At 33.2% G+C, this 20,052-nt stretch overlaps 1 protein-coding gene across 1 annotated transcript; it reads left to right on the plus strand.

Moving 5' to 3' along the window:
- Window positions 1-2,252: 2,252 nt before the first annotated feature.
- On the plus strand, window positions 2,253-20,034 carry LOC124372681 (pre-mRNA-processing factor 17-like). The gene is given in 11 exon segments (XM_046831091.1): window positions 2,253-2,538; window positions 8,595-8,811; window positions 10,029-10,255; window positions 11,151-11,247; window positions 12,982-13,196; window positions 14,549-14,657; window positions 17,403-17,557; window positions 17,804-17,937; window positions 19,794-19,914; window positions 19,916-19,966; window positions 19,969-20,034. Coding segments are annotated over 11 exon segments (1,536 nt in total). The 5' UTR covers window positions 2,253-2,394.
- The last annotated feature ends 18 nt before the right edge of the window (window positions 20,035-20,052 follow it).

The raw sequence follows: 20,052 nt of genomic DNA on the forward strand, positions 1-20,052 counted from the left end.
ATAAGAACAAAAGGAAAATGACAGAAAAACGACAGAATTATTAAAAATACAATAAACGTTCTTTAAAAAATAATGAAAACAAAATATCGTATGTACAACTTTTTACTCTAACTACAACAAAATGTACCTAACACAGGCTTTAAACTGGCTAGGGGAACAGGAGAAAAGTCCTGGTGACTAGAGATGCGGTTTCTCAGCCGTTGTATCTGCTCCAGTGTGCATTCCAACTCCATGAAAGATGAATGGTGCTTTCTTTCAAACAACTCCAGAGATCTTATACACCAATGACATATAAAATTCACACGTTCTAGAAGACATGGAGAATCTATCAAATTTGTAATAAGCTAGTAAAGAAACATGGCATCTTGAACGTCTCTTATGGCCTTTAGGGATTTCCAATTTAAGTCGTTTTCCAAGTCGGAGAATGGCTTATAGTCATTATAGTTGTATCCTAACCTGTGGCCAACAATTCTAACAGATTTGTTTGAATTCGGTGGAGTTCTTGTCTAAGCTAAAACTAATGAGGGGACCATACAGTGGAAGAGTATTCAAAAGAGGGCGGGCGTTAATACAACAGGCTCATAATGGTATTGGATCATATAGATGATTAGACCCGTGACAGCATTCCCAATATTTTCAAAGCCTTGCCACACACACTACGCACATGCTTAACAGGTCTTAAACATGGCAAACAAATACTCCCAGTTAAAAAAGGCAATCCACTTTCAGCTTGGCTGTGATGTCATTTATAACAGATTTAACGATAAAGGGCTATGGCAGGAATACTTAGGCACCCCTGAAGATGCTATAAAGTTATTTGAAAAAATAGAAGAAAAAAGTCAGCGAACTTCACAGCAAGTCTTCTATTGGCCAGATAGAGCTTCATCCATAACAATAGTGCCCCACCGATACCCTAGGTTTCAAGCTTTGCAGTCAGAATCGAATGATCAACTTTGTCGACGGGTTTGCTAAAACCAGACTGTATGACATCCAGCTGACTTCGCAATGAGGAGGCCTCCTCTATGCTACATTGTTGTGTAACAATCTTCGTTACAGCTAGTTGACCTCTCTTTGCTCTTGGATGGAAATCTAGTTGGAAAACTGCTGAATTCTATTTAGCACTATTTTTTAAATACTTCAGCTAAAATAGATTGTATCACAACATGCGTCTCATTCATTGCATTCTCTTTTGAGTGACTTGAATATTGGTGTAACAAAACTAGTTTTAAGACACTCGGGAACACTCTTGACTTCAATGGTGCATTTAAAAAGTCCGTAACCGCGTCATCTAAGACAGTATTACAAAATGTTAAAACATTCGGAGGAATGCCATCTCTACTGCAACCTTTGGACCCGTCCAAGCTAGATAAAGCTATCATAAACTTCTTTATGAGTAATCTTCAACTTAAATATTTTTTTAAATTTTTCTTTTAAAGGAGAGGCCGATCCCCTTTTAAACCTTATTCTGTCTGTCCTCATGGGCCACTGGTCTGTGTGAGGATATTATCAAACAGAATAAGGGGAGAGTTGATACAGTACTAGGTCAATTGTACGGATGAAAAGTGGAATGGTCACAGACAGGATCTGAACCTGCGTTATCTCTAACTCAGACCCATAGTCCAACGACTTAGACCGCTCGGCCATCGGCACTCCCACACAGACTGATATATGTGTTGAGCTGACAAACATAACTCTTATTACTTAGTGATGTATAGCCAGTTGAAAAGAATCTAGCGAAGAAGTCACACAAATTTTACTGATCCGAGATTTTGTAATCTCCTAGGGTTAAATGTGTAGGGATAGAGATATCTCCGTGAAGACTCTCACAAAAGCTCCAGAGCACTTTTTTAGGAAGTGCATTCTATATTTGTCCAATGTACTGAGGGTAGATTCTTTTGTGTGCTCCTTGCATCGGCTCCTCAACACAGCAAATTCGAAATAAGTTTTTCTGCTAGTGTGTTTTTCGTAAACCTATTAAAGCCATTTCTTACTTATCACCAGTGATTTAAACTTCCAGGTGTACCATACATATACCATACAGTTTGTTGTCTGTTCACTGTATCGTGCTTACTAATAGCGTTGATTATAATACTATATTTACATATAATAAAGTGCCAGACTTATACACCTGGTAGGCCCTCAGATCAAGAACCTTGTTTATAACAGATCAATAGCAGGTGTACCTGTGACTTTAGTTAGCTGTGTGCAAGTAACAGTTCTGTGATTTGGTAACGATCTTTTTATACTAGTATATGTGTATTGCGTTTTATGCATTGTTGTCTTGTGCTTGGCTTGTTTTCATTTGAGGTTATGTTATAGTAAACGTTTTTGTGCCTAGTTGATAGTTTTCAGTGTTGTAAGAATTTCAAGTAGCCTAATTTATTTTCTTACACCATGCTTCAAATTCAACAGTACAGTGATAGTGGGGATTCAGATCCTGATGAAAACCAAACTGCCCATTTAAAACCTCTTGAAAGTGGAAAGTCTATTTCAACAATTTCGTTAGCAGTTTGTGCTGCTCCTGATGTTACTCCAACGGTAATATATATTTGTTTCGTAATTTACAAAAATAATCTAAGTGATCTAGGTAATGTTAAAATTAACCTACTGTAGGCCTATGTAGACTAAAAATCTGACAAAGCTTTGGGCAAGCTGGGTGAGTAAGGTTGTAAAGGTAAACTTCCACACTGTGCGGTTTAAGTCTTTTCCACATGACCTTTTTTTTATTTTGCTGGTGTGTTCCTATACCCTATAATAAATGTTATACACCCTACATTTTATTCCCCAACTTTTACCCCTTGAGAAGTTATCATTAACCTACTCACATTAAGTTGAAAGAATTTTTAACCATTTGCAAACCATATAATGCACAATAATTAAGAACATGTTTGAAATTTGGATAATATAAAAAATAGTACATCAACTAAAGGGACTAAAATGGACTGCAGTATAATAAGCGGCCACCAACACAATCGGATTATGATTATTGAATGATTCAAATCATTGATATCCATGACTATCTAACCGCCTAAAAACAAAACGTTGGACAAAATAACGTAATAGATATTTCAAAGAATAATATGGTTCTGCTTATTTTCAATCTTAGAAATTAACGTATAAATATTAACCCTCCGGCTGGCAACGTCGTAAATTACGACTCATTTTTTTCCCGCTGTGAACTGACAGTCGACTCATTAAACATCGTCTACTAATTACGTCATAGTTCCGATAATTACAGCTCGAATCGCATAAAAGTTATATCACTTTAATCACAAGATCCCAAGCCTTCTAATAATGTATATATATACTTATATATATATATATATATATATATATATATATATATATGGATATTTGTTCTTTTACTGGCCGCTAAAAGCTCCCGACTACTTCCGCGTGACGCGACTCGGCAACTGTTAGTGTTCCAAACAGCTGTTCGGTAATTTTATTAGTAAATATAAGTGTTTATAACTATGTATTTTCTTTTTGTGCATATAGGTCAAATGTCTTATTCAATAGTACAGTATTGATATTTAAAATAAAAAAACAATTCTATTGTGTTGGTGGCCGCTTATTATACTGTAGCCCTGAAATGATTCATGAAACTTTCTGTTTAGGAAGGGTAGAATAAGATAAGCGGAAATTATATTGTGAAATTATCAAACAATATTTAATTATTAGAAATACCCATCGATATAATCAAACAATAGTAATAATCTGAACAATAACTAAATCATCTGCTCAAACTGTACACACAATTTCATATTCTAAACACAATTTGTTCTATAAGTAACTTCTTTTAAATAAGAAAAATAGTTAACTTTAAAAAAACTATACAAAATAACTTAAAAAGATGTTTTACTGTCTTTCTCGGTTTCAAGATGTTTGTTTTATTTTTAAGTTTTCTTTATCATTTAAATGACATTTTCCCTGTCAGCTGTTTTAATTTTATCGTTTGATTAATAGTTATGGTTCCTTTATTATTTGTGACATTATATATAAGTTAGTTAAAACTATTTTGTATTAATTTGAAACATGTGACTATAATTTAGTATTTTAGATATGTTGATATCGATTGATAGTTATGTTGTTCGATACAAAAGGTATCGATGATTGTAATAAAAACCAGGTTTGCTTATCGTACTGTGACTGGTGGGGATAACTGGGTTTTATAACATACACATAAAAAAGAGCAGGGAATTGAATAGGGTAGAATGTGGCTTTTGAGTTTTTTGGTTTTTTTTTTGTAATTTTGTCCACAGTATCTACTACCATGGTGAAGTTTATTAATTTTTTCCTTTTGTTATTTCAATTTCAGTCTTGTTTTAACCATTGTGCAACTTCTTTGGGCGTCGCGGTAGCCTGTCATTGCATTTCCTGATTAGGTAGTATTAGATTTATGGATGTCAGAATGATATAAATACTTCTATTGAAGTAAATAGTTCTTGAAATAGTATATAGACAATGTAGTCTAGATAATTGGAAATTGTAGTAGTCTGGATAATAAGTAGGCTACTGTTTCTTAATATCTGACTGACACTATATTCATTTTCCGTATAAAGAATTAATAGAAGAGAGTCTTACAGTAGCATAATAGAAATTTAGTTTCACAAATAAATACCCTAAGATTGTAAATTAATTAATTCTATTATTAGCTAATATTCATTTACAGTTCGGCCATTCCATAGTAACGGAGGTTACAGATGGACAGTTGAAAAGTGTGTTAAGTACTACTTACAATATGATGTTTGTATTCAAGTTTACCACACACAAAGAACTAAGTTAAATTTTTTAATGCTATCTGATTTTTAATTGTATAGCCATTTTACATTCAGAGAAATCACTTTCCAAATGTGGTAACGGAGGTTACTCAGACAACTGTTCAATGTGTGTGTTTTGGTCCTTTCTAAGGGGTCAACTCTGTAAAATTTAAAAGTTGCAAGCTTTGCAAATTTTTTATCATGCTTTTTAAATATCAAGCAGCCCTGTTTCAATTGTCAAATACGAGAGTTATTCCATAACTTAATTTTATTTTGATCCAGTTAAAGTAACGGAGGTTACTAGCAAAGGTAACGGAGGTTACTTGTCTGATTAGTGCTTCAACTTTGACCATTTTATGACAAATTTAGGGAAAATAAAAACATTAGACTCAGTATAGAACTGACAATATTAATATATTATTTATAAAAACAGCATTTTGCACCTTCAGTACATTAAAATTAATTACAATTTACCTATACTGACCTAAGTACAGTTTGATGATTCTACATTTCAAATATCTCATTGATTTTTTTTATCAAAGGCATATAGAATTCTATTTCCTCTGATTAACATTTTTGGAGGCTTTAGAATTTTTATGATTTGCTGTTTTTTTTGCTCAAATTTAATGTACTTTGTGTCTTCCTCATCCATTATGAACACCTTTTTGTCATGACCATACATCTTCATAAACATTACTAAAAACTTCTCCTTCTTCCTCGCACACATTACTCTGACAAATACCTACATAATTAAAAACTTTACTGGTGATTTCACTCTTTTATTTTCACAAGAATATAAGTGCCTGGATGGATATTGAGTGCACTTAGATCAAATTCAGATAAGTGCACTGATGGTCCTGGTTGGGGACCTTCATCAGCTGGTTGGGAGTTCTTCATCACTCGAATATACATCTGAATATCTTAAATGTTCAGTCTCTGTATAATATTCATCATCACTTTCTTCAATATTTTCATCTTCAAAAACAGTGATTGCATGTAACTCAGAGTTTGCTGTACGACCAGCAAAAAATGGAGGTTTTGTCACATTTTTCAAAAAAATGGAATGAGTTTTAAACCTAACTTTGATTTCTTTTTGCTGTTTGTTGATTTGATTTCGAAACTTAGTTTATCTATGACAGTTTCCCATCTCTCATTTAGTACAGTTTCATTTGTTTGGACATCTTCTTTAGGGACAAACAAACTATGACATTCTTACAGCATTTAACAGCTTCTTCAAAGTATTCTTTAGCAGAATTTATGTGGAGGTTTTGTGACCTAACTTTATCCCAAAATTGTATTCTTTATAACAGCTCCAACTCCATCTACCGCACCTTTACCATGGGATGCAGCAAAAGTAACCCATTCTATTGACCAAAAAACCCAAATCGTCTTCAAGGTAGCACAGATTTGGAAACTGTAAATCTACTACGAAACTGACCTGCAGCATTGTCAGAAAAAAAGATTAGATTATGCACCATAGGGAATTCTTTTTTGATGACTTCTCCAATGACTCTCTTAAAAAAGTCCAAACAGCATACTTGCTGTGATTTAATTCATCACTGATGACTGCTACTGACTGTACTCTTCCTGCACTCCAAATGACACATGTAAAAATAGTTTGCTTGTCTCTGTTTCCAGTGGGCACTTTGTATTTGGTTTTGCTCAATAAGAGTAGCATTTTCTGCAAAGTCAACTTGAACTACTGCTTGGTGGACATCTTCGTGTTTTTTGCACAATTCAAAGTAGGCATGTTGGGCTCTTTTTATTAATGTATGCTCCTTAAAAACTGGAAGCTGCTTGTTTAGTTCTTTAATTAAACAATCAATTGACGACACCTTCTCACTGACTTGAAGAAAACCTTCAATTTCCTCCCACTTCTTCCATTTAACTTCCAAACTGTAATCTAAATCCTTTGGCAGAAAAATCTTTACATCATAGTTGCATTTCTTACATTGATTAAACATGCAATCTTCTTTTGATTGATCACAACACACTTTCTCTAATAAAGCATTGTAGCTTATTGGAAAATTTGTTGCAACTGATTTAATTGCATTTATTAAAAATGAAAAATTCAAATGTTTCTTACAAATGCAAACATTGTGTGGAGTTTTGACTGGCTAGCAGAACAAATTTAGGTCTACAGCTAAAAAAACTTTGACAAGCCTATTTCAATGTCTGGGAAACTGCTTTGTAAATTCATAATGTGCTTCACGTATGTTCATCAGCATGTGTCGAATAGGAACCTTCCTTTTTTCCCCCTGTAACTTCGTCTTTAATAGACCTGACGTCTCTTTTTCCTGGGGCCTGTCTACTTATGATATCACTGCAGTAAAACTCTGCAACTTTCTTCTTAAGTCCATCTTCCTTCTTTAACTCTTTTTGTTTTTGAATAGTTCTTTACATGTGTCTTTTAAGTGTAAACTCCTCTTAATCACTGCTTTAATTACTGCTGTTGTTTACTTGGGCTTTTTGGTAAAGAACCAACAACTTTCTTTACAGCTTTGCCTAAACTTTGAGGAGTTCTGTAAACTACCTTTTTTGGTGTGTTTGAGCAATTTTGGTTTGTTATAAACTTCTTTTTTCATTCTATGTCTTTGAACCTTAAGTCTAGTCTTTTCTCGGGTTAATTTCTCTTTCCTTTTCAGTCAAAGTTAGTTTATTTTTATGATAAGCCTGCTTTTTCCGTTCCCGATCTTTCAACAAACTTTCATTCCATTTTAACTTATCTTCTTCCTTCCTCTTCTTCCTCAACCTCGCCATTAGTTCCTTTTTTGAAATTGGAGCCATAATCTGAAAATTAAAATGATTAAATAGATTTGGCCCAATTATTTTAGAAATGCATACTTCACAACTTTTGTTGCTTATTACAAGTAGGGCACTAACAACAAACAAGTGTTTCATTGTCAACAGTGTTTCGTTGCCACTGAGCTTATGTAGGGTGATGAGAACATTTCTTAACAGTTTAAATATTATTTCTAATAAGGCAGACATGACACTATTAAATTTTAAACAGTGTGTAGTTAAGGATAGGCCTACCATAAAGTAATTTTGTATTGTAAAATCACATTTGTTTTAGTAAGAATCGGCTTGAAAAACAAGTATAAGTAAAAATTAAATAAATCCCATTAAAATGTGTGAGAAATCTATTGTGATGCTTCCCAACAGCATGGTTTTGTAGTAGGTTTGTCAAGTAACAAGAAACAACATTACAACAATTTTATTTTGTTTTGCAGATTACTTCTGAGTATTTTACTTCACTGATACCTCCTTAACCGTAACATAATGTAACCTCTGTTACCGCATTAAACCATTTTTAATATCTTAAAAAAATATGTTTAAATGGTAACATAACCTCAATGTATATTCTTCTTTGCCCTGACAAAAAACACAATAAACTAAATAATTTTAGTCAAGTTACATAAACTTTTCCTTCTTATTGGTAACAGAGGTTACATTAAACATTCAATAAGTTTAATAGCTAAAAAATCAAATATGAAGCTTACCTTTTCTTCAAACTTTGAAGAACATACAGTCAAAGAACAGAGCTGTAGAATGAACAAGAACTATTAACAATGAATCAGCTGATTATACCTGTAAAAATATGTTTTACTTACTCATTTTTATAGTGTCTTGGGAGCAGACTTTCAGGAATGAAGTAACCTAAAATTATTTATAAAATCAAACAAAAAAATATGTAAAAAATCACATATTCTAATTTTTTGGCTTCTTGACAATGTGTTAAATTAAACAAAATGTGGGTAAATAAAAACTTTTAATAATTTCATGTTGGTTGATGTTTTTATGGAATGGCCGAGTTATGACCTAATTGTTTAGGGACCATCTGATAGCCTTCAGTTTGTTGACATCACTACAAAAGAGCTGACCAGAAATCTTAAATATGAAGAACTATTCGCTCCTGAAGTTGGTCCGGAAAATCCATTCCTGACTCAGCAACAGAGAGCAAAGAAGAACATGCTTGCAGGATTTGTAGAACAAGCACATATAAGTGAATTTCAGTTTGAGAATCAACGAAGAACATTCAGTAGTTATGGTAAGTACTTGTTGTAGTTTGAGAAAATAAGATTAACTGTGCAGTCAATTATAATAGTGATAAACTGCAATTTACTACTCTGTGATAGTTTGCATGGCATCTAAAATCGATAGGTAATAATTAAGTATTGATATATTTACAACATGGATGCCCAGCCTAATATAGGGATCATGTCAAATCTCTAAGTACAAAAATAAATTTTTTAATTTTATCTATTGCGGAAATATAATAAATTTTGTTGCTACATTAAAATAGCGACCACAGTAAAATCAGAGTACAAAATTATCGATTTGAAATACTTTAACTATCAAATACAAAAGCATTATAATCATATTTATTTACAATTAATTATTGTCAGTTCTTTTGGTACTTTGGGATTATACCGACCACACCTAGACATGAATCGTTATTTGACATTTTGCTTCTACTGATTACTAGATTAGCGTAGAACAATATTTCGTCAATATAAAACAGGAATTGTCTTATCGCAAACCCCTCCCCATCCTCAGACAGAGGTCAGTGAAGTTCTTTAAAACTACTTTGAAATTAAAAGCTCCTTGAATAAATTTAGTACATAAATCTGAGCAGTAGATTAAGCATCAACAATAATAAAAATATGAACAATAACGGAATACATTAAGTGCTCATTTGATGTGCTCATTGTGGCTTTTTAGCAGTGTAGTAGAAATAAACTAGATATAACTTTTATGCCACACTACATGTCTTGCAACAGGCTTTGCTGAAGTTATATGCAAAATTTCAGCTGTATTGTCATTCCCAAGATGTTCTATGAACAGACAATGAGACACATACACAATTTTTACAGCATCCCAAGCCATTGAACACAGAAAAGTAGAAGAGGCCAAGTGGTGAGTGCGACGTAAAGACATGTGGTGGCCGTTGTGAATGTGTCACCCTAGTAACGAGTGGTCTGGGTACTCAGCTTATTAACACTGTGTTTGTTGTTCTGCTAGCCTTACGACTTTTGTTTGCGCTATGAAAACTACAGAAGATCTAGTTGTTGTTCGTAGGTTTGTTGGTTGTTCTGCACTGTTCACTTGCTGTCAATTGACATTAGATTTTAAGTTTCTCAAGAGGAGTAAATCTTAAAGATTTAACTTATAACTTTGTAGTTATTTCAAAAATGTTTTCTGTACGATAGATGTTTTTTTACACAAATATATTCAGGTGTAATATATGTAAAATCTTGCCAACAGGATACGCACTGGACCCAACTGTTGACTGCGAGAGTGAAGGCAAGACTGTTGTCGGAGCTACATTAGCAGCTGCAGATTCAGCCATGAAAACTGTGTTTGAAGCATCTACGAAGCGGCCACTTGATAAACGGAAACGGAATAAAAACGATGATCCTTCTGACATTGAGGGTTTTCTTGGTCCTTGGGGTTGTTATGAAGATGAAAAACGAGTAATGAAACCAAATGAGGTACAGTATGAAATTCTAAAATTGGTATTAGTAATCAATAAATATTGTTACAAACTAGTTGTACTTTACATTCCTTAGCTATTAGGAAAGGAAAAAGATTACGATCTCTCATAAAATATTGTGTAAAATCAATTACAGTATTAGTATGAAATTATTACTTTGTTTAAATCGCAAAGAACCATTTGAATAACCAGGATTTTTTCACATGGTTACATCTCACAGTATAAGTGAATGTTAAAATTATGACACAATTTAAAACATATTTATTCTTTAGGATGTTATTAATTCAAGATATAAAATACACGTAAAATATACAATCAACTAAACAAATAATATATATTTTTTTTAATCCATATTTAACTACATTGGCCGATTGTGTAATATTAATGGAAGAATGAATTTAGAGGAAGAATCTAATCCGAGAAATATTTTTTTTGTAAACAATCAAACAGGAGTATAAATAAAAATTGAACAATTTTCCCAATTTCTTAGTGAGAATAATAGACTCCCTTATCACAAGATCCTCAGAATCAATATTTTGCAAAAACATGTTTATGTTTTCATCCATATTCCCTCTGTTATGTTTCCATTTGAAGCAGCGAGATGAGATAAAACTTACTTCAAGGTTGCTCAAGAATGTTTCAGGGTTGTACCTGTGTCTGAAATAGAAATAGTAGATGAAGTGCAGAAATAAGATGTACCTACTTCATGAATTACATGTATGCTTCAACTGACTTTTTCTAACAGAGTGAAGTTATGTGTAAAGAAATCTACAGAGTCAAGGGCACTGTTGCCTATAAGGAGTTAAATAATGCCAGAGGGTAGTAGAAATCATAGGTAGTTTATTAGTGATAAATTTTCCTCTACTAATATAAAATGTTTACTATGTTTTCAGGCTGAGGCTGAAGAGTTAGAGGAGTACCTTGCAAAGAAACAGAAACGGGGTAAACAGACTGATGACAAACCTTTGGAGGAAAAAACAGTTTTGCATAGTGAGTTATTTATTTGTATATTGATTGAATAGTAATTGTGTAACAATAATCCAATCTCTTTTTTGCTTCTGTATGACATTATTTATTATTTATACATTATTATAAGATCAACCATATCTGGTTGTGGTACGTCTCTTAGTTCCCTATTTTTCCTAATTCTCCATTCTTCTTCCTCTTGGATAGAGCCATAAGTTCTTAATATATCTTTTTGGAAACGCTGGACGTTTTCTGGGATTTCCTTGTAAGAGCCCACAATTCTGATCCATACAGTAGGACAGGCAGGATCATTATTTTATAGAATCTTATCTTGTTTCTAGTTGTTAGCAGCTTACTTTTAAATAGCTTCGTTAACAGCTCCAGTTTACTGCAGCTTTCCAGACCTGTACTTTGATATCTTCTGTGTTGTTACTCTTGAAGGTTGTGCCAAGGTATTTTAAACTATCCACTTTCTGAAACTTATAATTTAAGCCATCCAGTGTCGCTTGATTCTCTTCAGGTCTTCTATTTATATTCATGTAATGGGTTCTTTCATAATTAGTCCGACCTTTACTGCTTCTAATAATAACCTCTCTGTTAGTTTCATAAGATCCTCTTGTTTTCTGTCAAAATTGTATCTATCCACAAATGCCAGCGCATTTATTCTTCTTCCAATGTTTAGACCTTCTAGCACCCTCTTTGTTGGCTTCAATGCATTTTCAATTGCAAAATAGAGCAGGAGAGGAGAGAGCCTGTCACCTTGGCATACTCCAATGCTGATTTCAAATGTGTCTGTAAATTCTTTTCAACTTTAACCCTTCCTTTAGAGTTGTTCACATAGTATTCTTGCAAAGTTCATTAACGTTTTTAGTAGTTATACATATTTTATAAGCTTAACTTCTCCAAAATATACATTTGTATTTTTATCACATATTTCTCATCTTTCATACATCTATAATATTCTTCCATTGTATAGAATAGGATTCTAGATAGCTAGTTAAGTGCAATGTTTGCAAATTATTTTGTTCTGTCAGAATTTGCTATGAAGCAGGTAGATTATTATACAATCTAAAACCTCTTGGTTTTAATTAATCCAAACCATGGTAATTTAAGCTCATCAATATTTCAAGCATAATGGTAATGTGTTATATTTCTGTATTAGTATTTACTATACATTTGTTTTAAACTAAAAATAAAGCAGCAGTTTTATGAAGAGAAGTCTGCAATTACCTAATGGATAATAGCCAGCTTTAATTCTTACACTTTTATTCTACTGCAGGATACAAGTATTTTCCATGGGGTGGAAGGCATTACCCCAAAGCACTTCACTTTATCTTAAGTTTGATAGTACAAATATTACTCTAAATCATTTTTTACATACACTATATAATGTAGGATTTCCATGAAATGTTATTAAATTGCTATTTTTAAAAATCTTAGAAGTACAAGTAACGTTTGAGTTTTGTCTTTGTTTAAAAAGTGGTTGTTGGTTTCAAATCAAGAAGTTACATTCAACAAAGTGCATTCGGACAGAAAATAAGACGTTCAGTACTTTAATATACATTCAGAAGATATATATATATATATGCATAATCAACATAACTTAGAGTAAGATTTAAATTATAAAAACTTAAGGAATTTAGAAGAACTTAGGTTTATTACATATGCATTTGCTATTTAGTTACTTTATGTTTCCATATCAGTAATCTTTGTTTTTTTGTAAAACAACTTCTCATTTAAACTTATGGCTTGTTTCAGTCAAAGACAGTGTGGACTATCAGGGACGATCATTCCTCCATGTGCCACAAGACGTTGGTGTCAATCTCAAGTCTGAGACGCCACCTGACCGCTGCTTCCTGCCTAAGTCACATGTCCACACATGGCAAGGTCACTCTAAGGGTATCTCTGCCATCCGGTGGTTTCCGCACTCTGCTCACCTCCTCTTATCCTGCAGCATGGATTGTCGTGTCAAGGTAAAATTTACAAACTACAAAGAAGGGACTGTAATTTTAAAAAATGATAAAATTTCTTAGGATACTTTTTGGGTGCCAGTTAATAGTTTTTTTTTTTTTTTTTTAAAACAACATTGGCCTTTGCTGTACCTCTCGATGAGCTGTAACTATTAAAGTTGTATTTTATCATATCGTCAAGGGAAACTGGCAGATATATCTTCTTTGTTCTATTTTTGCATATCATACATCTAATTTTTTATTGTATTTTGTATTATTGAGGATATGGTCTTTCACTTGCTTTTGCTTTCGAGCATTTCAGCTATAATATTCCTTGAAATCACTTGACCTGCAACTGCTTCCATCTTTGCACACTCTGCCTAGGGTTGTCAAATGTTAATGTTGGAAAAAGAGGAGACTTTAGCTCTTGAGCTGCTATTGTGGGAGAACGGGTTCATCTTATGCTGACATTCCAGAAATATTTTATAAACAAAACACTAAAAAACACTTGTCAATGCATTTTAACATAACCTATTTTCTACCTGTGCTTATCAAATGTATTTGTAGCTTGTACGAAATGTTTTCATTTTTTATATATTTCAATTTAGTAAAAGATTTTAAAAATTCAAATTTATAAAACAATACACTTTCCATAATTTTTTGTTTTTAATTACCTTATCAGTTAGCAACTAGCATTAAATATTTAATTATATCAATTACCTTAAAATACAAACCTTTTATTGAATAAATGAATAAACCTATAACTATTTTTGTATTTACCCAAATTACTATGTAGGCTATTAATCATTAATTAAATGTTCAACTTATTAAAAGGCACCTAATTTAATATCATTTATTAGTTTCATCTGAAAGGATTCACCACTCATTTGTGGTTGTTGAGCCAAAACTAGAGCCAGGAGATCATGGATATAGCATCAAGTGTTTATGGACTCTTTTCAATAAATCTTTATTTGACAAGATGATTGTAGAACTCTAGACACACTACATATTGTACATTAAAGGCTTTTTAAATTGACTCAACCATTGGTGTATTCTTTATTCTCATTTAGCAGGCAAGACAAAACACTGATAGAAATTAGGATATTCTTTCTCAAGAACTAATACAAAAATACAGTTGTATTCTATTTTACATTTGTTAAATGGGCTATTTCTTTGTCTCCTATCACAGTTACAATTAATTCATATTAAACATTATATGCTACAAACCTTAAGCCTTACAATGTATGCTAAATTGCTGTGGTAAACAAATTGGCACCGTAGCTGTATCCTTTACAAGACAACAAAAATCAGAAAAATCTTTTTTGTATACAGTTTGGAAGTAACACTGCATTAATACTGTACATCTGGTTTGACAGCTTTGGGAAGTGTACAAAGAGCGTCGCTGCATCAGGACGTACTATGGACATCGGCAGGCTGTGCGAGACATCGCCTTCAACAATCCCGGCACACAATTTCTGTCCGCTGGTAAGTTTGAAAACTTCTGTCAATATATTGATGTGTTTTTAAACTTTTACATAGATATGATGACAGATTGTCAGACATTTGCCATCTTTATGTGTTAACAAAAACTGAAACATTATGTTTTGAGAACTGGTACCCATCTTCTTCAGGTTAACCAAGGCCATAAATGACCAAATCAACCAAACACATGACAACAATCAACACTTCAAAGCCATACTTCACAACAGAACAGTTGTTCTGAAATTAATTAAACATACAGTACATGGTAACCAGCACCATGGACTGGAGCAGCACAGACAAATATCACTTTCCACTACTCAGTAATTTCACGCTGCTGTAGTGTGGTGCAGGTCTTTTTTGTCTATTTTATTAAAACTTTGAACAGATTTGATTAATTTTGATCTGATTTGATTAATTAATCTGATTCGCCATCTTTGTATGTGGCATAATATCTGGCAATTATACACACAAACACAAGTAATAAAAATGTAAATTCAGTGCTTACAATTTTTTGCACACAACTAAAATTCTGAAATTGATTTGACTTTTACTTACAAAAAGTCCAAGTGTGGTGTGGTGTGGTCCATTCACACCACATCCTAATTCTAAAATATGACTTTTGATTAATTTGAATATTGAATTGATTAATTTAATTACAAATACCACTTTGATACTTAAACCTTTGAACCCCAGGCGACGAAATATCGTCGCTGAGAAAATACGCGAAGATCCCCGCGGCGACGATGTATCGTCGCCAATGAAGATGCGAGAATCCCCGGACGACGTAATATCGTCGCCATGGTATATGCATTTAATACATATTTATTTGAAACCGTAAAATACTTATTTTACTAGTATTAATACATATTTATGAGTATTTTAGTAAAATACAAATTTTTTTTTAGTAATATAGTGTATTTAAAATAACATCTATGCTCAAAAAAATATATTACTCTTTGTTGCTACAGCTGTATTTGTTTACAAATCGGTCTAATGTTACGTATAATGTCTTTGTGCTGTGAATTGAGTTAAATGTTGTAATTGAGGACTGTTTTTAGTCACTTTTTCTTTAGTTTTTAATCTTATAGTAATAATCAGTTCTGTGAACAATGAGTGACAACATTGTGAATCACCCGAGTGAATTGGACACACAACTGGATGTTGACCTAACAGATGACGATTGGTCTGACGTCTCATCAATTTTCAGTGATGACACTGATGTTGATCCTACCTATAGGCCAACTATCTCGGACTCAGATGACGAAGAAATGCCATTTAGTCAGCTATCTACTTCTCGCGGGTAACGCCGCCGCTAGGCCTACTCCGGACAATGACCTACCGGCCTCAGTGAGATCGCGGTTGCAAAATCTTTATCTTTTGAGATATCAATATAATTGTTTTTGTACATACATAAAACTAAATTTAGAAAAATAAAATGTGGGTGCCAACAGTAAAAATTTTTTCTTATTTTTGAATTAAAAAAATCTTAAAATCTATTTTTTTACGTAAAAATCTATAAACATATATTTTAAAGTTATTTTAATGTTGTTAAACAATTTTTTATACTTCAGACTAAACTTTTTCTGTGTACACAATTTCATTCTGGACATTTTGGTGTGTAATACAAAAACAATAGCATAAAAATAGCAAAAATATTAATTTTTTACGAACAGTATGCAATACAGCTGTTCTGCTCCGGGGATTCTCTGTAGTTCTTAGGTCAAATGGTTTTGGTACGTTTTTCCCACCATCAATATTTTGGTCTGAGGTTCAAAGGGTTAAACATAATTAACAAATGTTGCAACACTATAGTGTTGCAACATTTATTAATTATACACAATTGTTATATAAACACAATTCTTTTTAGTTAAACTAATTTAATAATTTTTATATGCATACCTTTTGTAAAGTGACCACATCAAAATAAGGCTGGACCTGCTCCCAGTTGGGTTGTACAAGAACGTTCACCGATACCTGCTATCAGCGGTTTTATTAGCATGTCATAGTTTTAAAAACTACTTTGTGCTTTTGATGGATTTATGTAGCCAGTTATCTACCTGATACTAGATATATGTTATGCTTTATTGATTAACCATACCAACTAACATATTTACATTGTAAAATTTTAAAAAATTATTTTATGTGGCCTCTACTCAGTGAATGTTACAAATGCCTCTGCATATAAAGTGTGTTGAAAACCAAGAAATTAGAGAAAAGTTAATACAGCCTTGGTGCTGTCAAACTATTACTTTTGTGTTGCCTAACTGATAAGAATCATACTATAGCAGCCTTCTGCAGGTCTAAATAGATACCCTGTTGAAGTAATGCGGAAAACAGTCCCGAGAGGGAGTGATGCCTGGGCCGGTGAGGTTTTTAGTGGGTGCGAGTCCCACTCACTAGCAGATTATGCTGACAGTGTATTATGATTTTCCGCATTGACACGAAAAAAAAATTAGACTTTACTAACCACCAGATGTAGAGTTAGTATACTATAGTTCTAAATTTTAAAACTCAATAAGTTATGATTTTACTTGATTATGGTAATTGAAAACTTGATTACGGTATTTAAAATTGCTTCAATTTTGATTTTGTTTAAAATGTAGGTGAAAATGTGAGGACTGAAATAAAGTTCCTATTTTCCACATCTCTGAGAGTACCATAATATGTTTAGTATGTAAAAGGACAATGATTTTAAACAAAATACTAGTGCTATTTAGTTAGATGTAATAAATAATTCTTTTTTTACAGCGTATGACCGTTACATCAAGATGTGGGACACAGAGACGGGCGAGTGTATATCTCGATTCACCAGTCGCAAAATTCCATATTGTATTAAGTACCATCCAGACGATGACAAACAGAACCTCTTTGTGGCTGGTACTTCCGACAAGAAGATTATATGTGTAAGTTTAAATGAAGATTCTTATGTTTCATACTAGTTGTACATTTTCCAAATCAATTGGTCATAAAAAACTTTTTTATTGAATTGGGATCTGGATAACAACAGTTAAAACTTGAATTATGTGTTACTAGTTTTAGGAGTCTTCTAAACCAATCACAATAAACTAAAATTTTTTAAGCAAACTTGTAATTAATGTCTCTCTCCATCTTCCAATTATTGTCTTAAAATATAACTTGATATGTTGCAGTGGGATATACGCAGTGGAGAAATCGTACAAGAATATGACAGACATTTGGGTGCTGTCAACACTATTACTTTTGTGGACGAGAATAGGAGATTTGTTACCACTTCTGACGACAAAAGTCTCAGAGTTTGGGAATGGTGAGTTCTTGTCATTTTGGAAGTTAGATGTTGTGGATGCTTAAGGCTGAGATGGGTTTTTAAATGCTTTCCCACATCTGTACTGTACCACTTGTTTATAAATCCCTAAATAAACAATATTTTATTTAAAATAATTTTAATAGAATAGATATAGTAAATAAAAAAATTAAATCTGTTGTAACTATATAGAGAGAAATTATGGCTGGAGATATATCAAGATACATAATAAGGAAGTAGTCAGTAAAACCTGATCATACACAACTGGGGGTTGACTCTATCTGTGAACAATAGAAACATATAATTTCAATGAGGTACACCTGTCACAGGCCACTGGGACCTCTCTGCGTTGGGTAGACGAATGGAATAAAGGGGAGACAGCATAAAACCTGATCCAAACTTTCCTTCTGGATTTTCTTGCTGTTACTGTATCTAGTGAAGGTATTTGATACCCAGCAGGGATCACTTCTGGCTGGTTTATACCTACCTACCAGTTGAACCCACCACTGGGCACAGCAAAAAACCGATGTGCCACTTCAATCTGGGCAACCTTATGGATGTCCAGTAGCGGCACATCACTATATAACCGCAAATGTTGAGATTCTGGGGTTCATGGGCAATTCAATAGGTCTAGTCTACTGTGGGAGATGACTGTTGGAGTTTGTGGGGTTTGTTCCCTTACCTCAGAGATTCTTGTTAACCTCAAACAAGGGTGTACCACCCCCTGCCTACTTTGACTGGAGAGGCTGGTTTCGAGCTGGCCTCCCCTTCTTCCGGGATAACTTTGAGTTGTAGTGCCCTAATTCTTCCTCATGGATCTCGATAGGAGGCGGCCCCTACTCCCTAACCTTACCCATCCTGAATATCCTATCACTTCCTCCGGAAGCAGTGCAAAGGTTCTTACAGGACTAAGTGCAATTTATAATTTACTGTCCCAAGAAAAAAAAAGGTATTTGATTTCTAAAGAAGTTCTCGTTTTTATTTGAATAAGAACATGCAAGTAGGAACTTGCTACATACTAAAATATTTAAAACTATATGGCTTTTCCTTTATTGCAAAAATGTGATTCTAAATAATTATATCAGGAAGTAATTTAACTAGAAAAGAATTTGGAGTAGCATTTTTAACCCTGCAGCTGGCAAAAATGCGATATCGAGCATTGTAGTTGTATTTTTAGACGGCAACACCAATATCGGGTCTTTTAAACAGGGCGTACTTTAAAATATTCTCACAATGTATAGGTATTAATATGGTATATAATATAATTATTATGGTATATATATTTATAATAAATATAAGATGAATGTCCGAAATACAGAAATCACTGCCACTGACAGGAATTTGAATGCCAGTTCCAGGATTAACACCATATTTTCTTGATTTACAATTTATATAAACTTTTTTCCTTACTTGTGGAGAAAGTAAAACGCCATTATTAGCTTTCATTGCAGTATGTTGATGAGTTAGACTCTTACCCAAAACATTTTACCACCCCAGACAATGCTCCTACTTTCCTAAGTACCCTCATTTTTAGAGCTACCTTCTTCCCATTGTTCATTGGAATTTTAATTTATGATACCAACTGTGAAAATAAATCAGTTAGTAAACTTCATCCATTTATTATGCTGGTAATATAATTTTTTTTATGAATATTAAGTACTATGATGGTATATTAGTTAGTGTTTTTTTTTTAATATTTCTGCACCTAACTTCTCTGGATATAATCTATTAAATGGCAATACCCAAGAAATTGCTAAAATTGTCAAACACTTTTTTTATTGTGGAAATTTGAAATTGTGTTTAGTGTAATGTTAGCTGAACAGATATGTTTAAATTCAAACTTGTACTGTTTCTTTTAGGGATATCCCTGTGGACATGAAGTATATAGCAGATCCCAGCATGCACTCCATGCCAGCTGTAACACCGTCCCCTAACCACAAGTGGCTGGCATGTCAGAGCATGGACAACAAGATAGTCATCTTTTTCTGCTCTCAACCGGTTTAAACTGAACCGTAAGAAGACATTTAGCGGTCACACATGGTCGCCGGCTACGCCTGTTCTCTTGACTTTTCTCCAGATATGAGGTATGTTACTATCTAGTAGTACATCCTACTGTAA

Source organism: Homalodisca vitripennis, unplaced genomic scaffold, assembly GCF_021130785.1.
Source record: "Homalodisca vitripennis isolate AUS2020 unplaced genomic scaffold, UT_GWSS_2.1 ScUCBcl_3809;HRSCAF=9569, whole genome shotgun sequence".
Lineage (NCBI taxonomy): Eukaryota > Metazoa > Arthropoda > Insecta > Hemiptera > Cicadellidae > Homalodisca > Homalodisca vitripennis.